The 8694-nt window shown below is 28.1% G+C and overlaps 1 protein-coding gene across 1 annotated transcript in view; it reads left to right on the top strand.

The window, feature by feature from the left end:
* LOC136797253 (uncharacterized) overlaps nucleotides 1-7714 on the top strand; it is a 9100-nt gene extending 1386 nt beyond the window's left edge. The window contains exons 2-6 of the mRNA XM_067053313.1: nucleotides 1556-1633; nucleotides 2142-2219; nucleotides 2716-2781; nucleotides 4402-4470; nucleotides 7581-7714. Of these exons, the coding sequence (XP_066909414.1) occupies nucleotides 1556-1633; nucleotides 2142-2219; nucleotides 2716-2781; nucleotides 4402-4455 (276 nt within the window). The 3' untranslated portion in view covers nucleotides 4456-4470; nucleotides 7581-7714. The remainder of the gene's footprint in view (nucleotides 1-1555; nucleotides 1634-2141; nucleotides 2220-2715; nucleotides 2782-4401; nucleotides 4471-7580) is intronic.
* The last annotated feature ends 980 nt before the right edge of the window (nucleotides 7715-8694 follow it).

Here is an 8694-nt window from a genome sequence, read left to right as displayed (position 1 = left end):
TATTTATAATTTAAATAGTCAGTTTCATAAGGAACTACAATTGGAATTAACAGGTGAATTAATAATTCATATAATATACTGTTACTAGACCAACGATTGTGCAAGGAGGTGATTTGATAACAATCATGCTCGATTAAAAGATTCATTTTTTTTTCATTATACAAGTCTGTTATTTATTTTGTTTATTCTATAAATATTAGATTTTTTTTCTTCCACCTCTAATAAATTAATTTTGATTTTTTCATTATAATTTTTTAACTACTTGGTCCAAATATTTATTTTTATTAATTAGAATTATACAGTAATTATAACATTGTAAATCGTTAAGGCTGTCTATTTTGCACATGTTTAAATTGCATATTTTTGCAATAATAAGGATATAATACTCCACAGGTAATAATGAATTATTAAATAAATTATACAGTACATAGTCTCAGGCTTAGATGCGATGAAATGATATGACCCAGCACATATAAAACATTAACTGTTTTTAAAAATAATTCACAAAAATTGAATGGCTATGTGCAATTTTTTTAAGTTTATTAGGGGAAAAAGAGTTCTCAAGCGTTAACAACGGGCAGTTTCGTATTGTTTTTCTTAAATATTAAAATATCTTCATCTGACATTCTTAGATTTATCGTAATATTTAGGTGCTAGTGGTTTCCAACTTCTCACAGTTTTTCTGTCTTCCTTGGTTCTTCAGGGATTGATCTTGAACTGTATAGTCTGACATTCTCAAAGCAATGAGTACTTTTGGAACGGAGTTAAAAAATAATTCTACTTGTAGAAATATATCTTTGGACCTTTTTATTTTAGAATAAATAGGTCTAAAATCTTATTTTGGATCATTCTATTGACATTTATACAAATATTGTCTCAGATTCTCTATTATACTTAGTTCATTATTTCAATAAATATTATAATATTCAATGTAAATTAGAAATGTGTAAAATATATTGTAAATAAAAAGTGTGATAGAGACGATATACAGTTTTATTATAGTGTCATATAATTCAATTAATGGAAGTCCAATTTTACCAATTAATCTTTCAAATTGAAGGGCTTAGCGTAATAATACGACAAGCCAAATGATAAGACTATACAGTACAGTTGTTCGGGCTTTATACATTCTTGTCCCAAGCCATTCAATTGTTGTAATATAAATTAGGTTTAAGAAAGTTATTCAACTTATGATTCTTCTCCAGTTGTATTATTATTGCTATCAAATACATTTTTAATGATAACAATAAAGTTTTTTCAATTGTCTGAAATAATACTTAATCATATGAATTATAGTCTTCTCTTGACAATCATCAAATATCAGAATCTGATGAAAGAATAAAGTGTGAAATTGATGAAGAAAAAGCCAAATAAGTTCATATCATCTTATTTTTAGAAATAAAATTTCATAATTGGTATTTTAGTGCTATTAACTTTATTCTATATAATTTTTTTTTATTTCGCTAGAAACGCATCTATTTGTACTACAGTGTATAGCTGTATTACAAATCTATAAAATTTTCTTAAAGATCTAAATTATCTTTAACAACTTCAGGTACTGCCTGCTCCGGACGATCATCAAGCACTACCATCAGATGAAAGACAAAAGCGAGAAATTGATGAAGAAAGCCAAGTAAGATTGTATTAACTTATTATTAGGAATAAAAGTTCATTATTTGTTTTTTAGTGTTTTTATTTTTATGTACCTATTTTTTTTTTCCCCAAGCCATTCAATTGTTATAATATAAATTAGGTTTAAGAAAGTTATTTAACTTATGATTCTTCTCCAGTTGTATTATTATTGCTATCAAATACATTTTTAATGATAACAATAAAGTTTTTTCAATTGTCTGAAATAATACTTAATCATATGAATTATAGTCTTCTCTTGACAATCATCAAATATCAGAATCTGATGAAAGAATAAAGTGTGAAATTGATGAAGAAAAAGCCAAATAAGTTCATATCATCTTATTTTTAGAAATAAAATTTCATAATTGGTATTTTAGTGCTATTAACTTTATTCTATATAATTTTTTTTTATTTCGCTAGAAACGCATCTATTTGTACTACAGTACTACAGCTGTATTAGAAATCTATAAAATTTTCTTAAAGATCTAAATTATCTTTAACAACTTCAGGTACTGCCTGCTCCGGACGATCATCAAGCACTACCATCAGATGAAAGACAAAAACGAGAAATTGATGAAGAAAGCCAAGTAAGTTTGTATTAACTTATTATTAGGAATAAAAGTTCATTATTTGTTTTTTAGTGCTTTTATTTTTATATACCTATTTTTTTTTTTAATCGCTTGCAATACATCTATAATTTATTTCATTTTTAATGATTTATTTTATTTTTAATACTTTATTTCATTCTAAAGAATTTATTTTATTTTTAACGATTTTTTTTTATGTTCTATATGTATTTATCTGATTATTATTATACATTTTAGTTTTTACTTTTCTTATTTTATTTCTTATGTTATTTTTTTTTTAATTGAATTTTATCTTTATTCAATTTGTACATGTGTTGTGTTTGAGTGCTTACATCCTTAGTACTTATTGACCTTGAGCGTGCCAGATTATATTATTCTAATTAAAAGTTAAAATAGAAAGAAATATACCTAGAAATATAAAAAAAGTGTATGAATTATGGATTTATAAAATTTTATAAATTGTCAAAAATAATAATTCTTTAATAATTTACTTCAGGAACAGCCCGATCTCATGCATAAACAATTGTCAGGATTATATGGAAATGATGATAACAAAAATCATGTAAGATCTTATTTAATCATTTTTAAGAATATTCTGTTGTTTTATAAGGTTTATTTTAGAGCTAATAATTATTAATTTTAGATTTAATTATTTTACTATTAACTAATAATTTTTAAATTAAATTATTTATTATTAACAATCAACAAGAATCATTGAGGAAAAAATCTCTTTAGGACCTTATTAAACGGACAAAAAAAAAAAAAAAAGAGAAGTTCGGTCGAATAAATATGAAGTATTTATTAAACTAAAGAATAGACTGTGGGTGTAAAAGTAGGAACAAATTAGAAAAAAGTAAGAAAAAGGCCATAACATTTCTAGAATGTCGGAAAAGTATACATCTATAAAATAAATAAAAAATAGGATTAAAATAAAATAAAAACAAAACTTGTTCTTATTTAATTTTTATTTTTGACAATGTTAGTCAAGTGAGGTTATAAGGAGCTTTTCTTCTCAGTCTTTCTGATTAATAGTTAATAATGTAAAAATATAGCAATAATGAAGAACAATAATAAAGTTGATGAAAACGAATCTTTTTTTTAATTATTTAGTTTCACTGATACCTAACCGTAAAATATTTTAATCAATTTTCAATTCACTTTCAATTGACCAATCAAATCGAACATTTTACTTCACATTCATATATAAATCCGACAACACTGCAATATTTTTGATGGATAAAAAAAGAAAAATAATAATTTTTGATGTACAACTTTGTTTTCAATTTCGAGTGGTACTAAATATCTCAATACGGGTCATTATCTGAAGATGAAGGGTTATCATTTCCTGAAATCTCAAAAATAAAAGGTCATAATTTCAAGCTGGGAAAATCCATGCCTACCTAGTGCTGTAGTACTTTAAATAACGCTGCGCAGTTGTACCTCTAAGTATGGCTTGAAAGAACATTAAAATGAGGATAAGTAAAGGAGAGTAAGAGAGAGCAAAGGAAACACGTCTGGACGCCCAGTTTTTATTTTATTTCTTTTTTACTAACTGTAATAAAACAGGAGTATTATTTTTTAATTGAATCCTCCTTTAATAACTGACTAAATTAGTTAGTGAATTGAAACAAACAATCAATTTCAGATCGAAAAATAAATTATTAAATTGCCTTACCGAGGGAGTCTGACGTGGGTAAGGGAGTGGAAAATAAAACGATCTTTTTTCACTAGACATCTTTAAAAGTGAAACCTAAAATTTTTAGGAGGAAGGGTTGAAATATATTTATTGATAGATTATAAAGGTTTGATATTAAATGAAATAAACCACATTGCAATAGTTTTCTATTTTAAAGTGCAATATTATGTACGTCTTTCCTAATTAGGGCTAATATTACAGTTTACAATGTCACTTATGCAAATCGGTATAATTACACTAACAAATTCATCGCTGTGTTAGTACAATATTGTGAGTACAATTATGTATATTTACAAAAATCTAGTAAATACATTTTGGAGCCAGCCGAAATATAAACAGTAACCTAATATAGCATATATTTAATTTATCAAATTGTCTTTTCCATAGCATTTATTTGATAGAAGCCCAATGAATAATAATAATATGTAACCCACTCCAAACATTGCTTTAATTAAACATAAATTAATATTTTTCCGATTGCTTCAGGTAGAGTTAGCTACCCCCATATCATGTGGCGCTTTAGCGTCCCTGTGTGGATGAAAAAAGAAGAGTCATGTAAGGTTTTTATATTAATTATATAATTTAATATTATATTAGGTATAACTATATGATATATTAGTACATTATATAAAATTATAGTATAGTTTATTATCATACTACATACAATTATATATAATATACTTTTATATTATTTTACATGTACTTTAATTTTATATTATTAGTTGTTCATACTTAATTAACTGAGTTTTATAAATATTTCTTCATCGATATTAAAGATAATATGAGCTAAGGACTAGATACAAGAAATAAAAAACATATGAATACACAGATAGGGATATTTTAAACAGACAAGAGGTTTTAGTTGATGTTTTTTTGTTTTTTTATTGTAGCTTAAAGGTGTAAAACCCTCTGGTCATCAACGACTATGGCATGATAAAAGTAAAAAATTGATTAAAAAAAAATAATAACAAAATCGAAGAGGAGTTATAATTTATAAAGAAGGCGATGTGCTTTTAAAAATTCAAATACTAATGTAATTTTAGCTTCCTCGTCTGTGAGAGCATCTGATAAATTTGGGGTCAGTCCTATCCTGTTTATTGTTGGCAAATAGTGAGTACATTTTTCAAAAATATGTCTAATCGAGATAATGGACTGACAATATTTGCACGTTGGAGGTGGCAGTTTTCTGATCAGGTGAGAGTGCGTGAGGAGAGTATGACCTATTCTCAAGCGGGTTAGAGCAACTTCCTGCTTGTTGCGGTAGGATGTTGACCATGGTTTTACTGATCTTTTTATTTCTTTTAATTTATTCGTAGAACTTTCATCCCACTTGGCCTGCCAGCTTTCTAATATTTGTAATTTAAGGGGTATGATGGGGTAAGAACGGCGGTGTCTCGGCCAGGGAGTGTGAGTGTCTCTCTGGCAGCTTTGTCTACGAGCTCGTTACCAACAATGCCAATGTGGCTTGGAGCCCATATGAAAATAATGGACTTACCTTGTGATAATTTTAGAAGAAAAGATTGAATTCTTATGATGAGTGGATGTTCGGGGTACATGTTTCTCAAACTTTTTAGAGAGCTCAACGAATCTGATATTATTACAATTGTCTTCCGAGTTATTGAAAAGTAAAAATGGAGGGTTGATGCTATAGCGTGGAGTTCGGCGGTGTATATTGTTTTACTTGAAAAACTAAAACTGATAGGTTTTAGTAGAAAAACTGCAAAATCTCGAAATGTCCTGTACAATATAATATATTGATTTAAGGCAGGTATGTCTGACGAATTATTTGAACTTAGTGGAAATAAGTAAAGTTATAATCAATTGACTAAAAATTGAAAAATTATAGCTGGATTCAATTAATAGACAAAATTAAGTAAAAATAAATATAATCATAAAACCAAGACCTAATCTAGAAATTATGGCATATCCGTATTCTAAAACGATAAATGTTAATATGATATGAGAATAAAATATATAATACAACTATTTTTAAACAATTTAAAATTTATTTTAAAATAATATTTGCAAAGTAGCAAATTAATGAAATTCAGGAACAAATAAAACTTATAAAAACTCAAGCTGATCCCTTTCTTTCAAAAGATCAACGTAATTAAACTTTTGTCGACCAAGAATGAGATATCTATATGAAACATAGAAATTCGCGGCCCCTCTATCGTAAGTTTCAAGCATGCACTAAAGCATTGGGCTTAAGGATCTATCTACACTGAAGTAAGGCAAATGGTGTGCATTTTAACTCCTTTAGTAAGGCATTCTTTACAAATGTAAATAAGACTCCGATAGGCCATATCTTTTCCAAGTAATCTTGATCTCTCATTTTATTCTCAAAGGAAGAGCTAATTTTAAGGATTTTTTTTGAATTACGGAGTACAGCCGCTTGAACCTAAGTAACTATATAAAGTAGTAATTGGATTATAAACTTTAATTAAATAAGTCATACACTGACTCAATGGACATCGTGATAATTAATTTCATGGATTTTGCCTTTTTTCTGTAGTGTTGAGAAATAATTTTACACATGCTATTAAAGACATAAATAAAGGAAGTAATTTTTTTTTGAAAATTTGACATTGAAGTCTTAGAAGATTAATTTTGTTTTTAAACAAGCCTTTTTTTTTTCATCAGGTGTAATCAGTCTTAACATTGCTGCTTACATACCCAGGAATGCTAAATAATGATTTAATTTGTTAAAATTATAAGATTGTTCATTTATAAGTGAAAAAAGTATAAATAAATATTCTTTGAATGGATTTATTTAAAACGTGATAAGAAAAAAAACAACAAAAAATGAGTTTACTTACAAAATATGTACTATACATATTTCTACTAATAATTAAGTTAGTTTTACTGAATCAAATGATTTAAAAAATATAGTATGTATTTTTAATTCTAACAAAATATATTATGAACATTTTCATAGGAATTAGATTACCCGATATCGATTTTCGATTTCACGGTGATAACAATAACTTGCCTATAGATTGGGAAGTCAAAAATGTCCTTTGCACATGCCCAATTTTATTTGACAAAAATTTTATTGCTTGCTGAGCTTTATAAAAAAAAATAGCATTTTTTTTTTTAACTCAAGTTCACATTACTGGAGTGTTCGGAAAACCGCAGTTGAAATTACCGAGATTACACTGTACTACTTATCGTCTTACGGTTGCACGATTTAGTTCCCTTTTAATTATGCTACACGGTTTTCATACAATTATTTCTGACAGTCTATCAATGCAAAGTAAGATATTTCATAAAAGCTTGTCCATTGATTAAATTATTTTTGAATTTTCTTAAAAATGATCATCACATTTTAAAAATAAAATTACATTTTTCCTGTATTATTTGATTTTCCGACTTTCCGTAAAGCGACTACCTAAATAAAGCACACCAGTGGTCCTTTCGAAGTCCCGCATTGGAAAAGGAAGGCTGCGATAGTAAAACATTTTATACTCCCTCCAGTCCTCACCGAATTAGGTGTATATAGCCCGCCTTCAGCAACTCTCTAGCTCTTTAGCAAAATAAATATCTAGATTTTTTTTTTATGTAGCTATTTTCAGAAATGAAATACAAGCAAATATACTATATAATGTACTGAATGATAGAAAATAAAGTAGAAATGAAATCTAAGATATTTCTTTATTTTTCAGGTTGGAGGCTGTATTGGCTCACTAGCTACGTTATGTTCACGTATTGAATAATCGAATAGTTTAACATTGAGGGAAAGGTGGAGGGATTAAAAGCAAAAAGAAAATGTAAAAAATAAATAATTATGCAATGTAAATATTTAGTATTCATGACCAACCACCCAATTCATCATACATTTATTAATTTATAACAAGAAAAATCCATAATATACATTATATTGTACACCAACGGTTACCAAGGCACCCGTTTTGAGCTAAAAAAAAATTGGCGACAGTCTTACTAGGAAAAAAAATCCCGTTACCCTTGTCGAACTAACAAAGAAACGGGACCCGCCCCGCTAAGACCCCCAGGAAGCAACGGTCCTATATCACTTTTAAAATATTAGCTTAAAACAGGAAGAGGAAACTTTAAGATAGCTGAATCGAGCAATATTTAAAAAGCCTGAAATTGAAAAACTGCATAAAACCCTCCACTCCCGCTCCCATGGCAGCTTTACTTATCTAACTTTTTAAACATAAAATTATAGCGAGCAATAGACTGGTTGATGTACGGCATGTTACAATCTCACAAGGGGAGATCATAACACAAAAAAGGCAATCCTATCCCGACAGACCCGCCTCGCTAAGACCCCCGGCGAGTGACGATCCTATACCACTTTTGAAATATTAACTTAAAACGGGAAGAGGAAACATTAAGGTAGTTTAATAGAGCAATATTTAAAAGGCACCTGAAATAGAAAAACGGTCTGAAATCCTGCACTCCTTCCCTCAATATTAAGATAGTTAAAGTTAAAAATACATTTAAAATTATACTTAGGGCGGTTGAGTATGTTGAAAAAACAGTACAACGTAAATGGTGTAATAATGCGCTGGTTTCCATAGAAAACCATTTTATCTTTATCTTGACATTGAAAGAGTTGATAACGCTCACTTACCAAATTAATGATCACTATATATAAAAAAAAGAATGCATTTGAAGGCAAAATTATTAAAGGCGTCTTTTCTGTCAAAGAAGTGCAGAAGAAGTGGGAAAGCCTTCCCCGCCGGACCTGCCCCACTACGGTCCTATATCACTTTTCAAATATTTGCTTAGAACGGGAAGAGATATTTAAATATA

Source organism: Halyomorpha halys, unplaced genomic scaffold (genome assembly GCF_000696795.3).
Source record: "Halyomorpha halys isolate HHAL.00 unplaced genomic scaffold, Hhal_1.1 Scaffold2119.1, whole genome shotgun sequence".
In the NCBI taxonomy this organism is placed as follows: Eukaryota; Metazoa; Arthropoda; class Insecta; order Hemiptera; family Pentatomidae; genus Halyomorpha; species Halyomorpha halys.
Note: the sequence above shows the minus strand (reverse complement) of the source record. Positions and strands in the feature narration are given on the sequence as shown.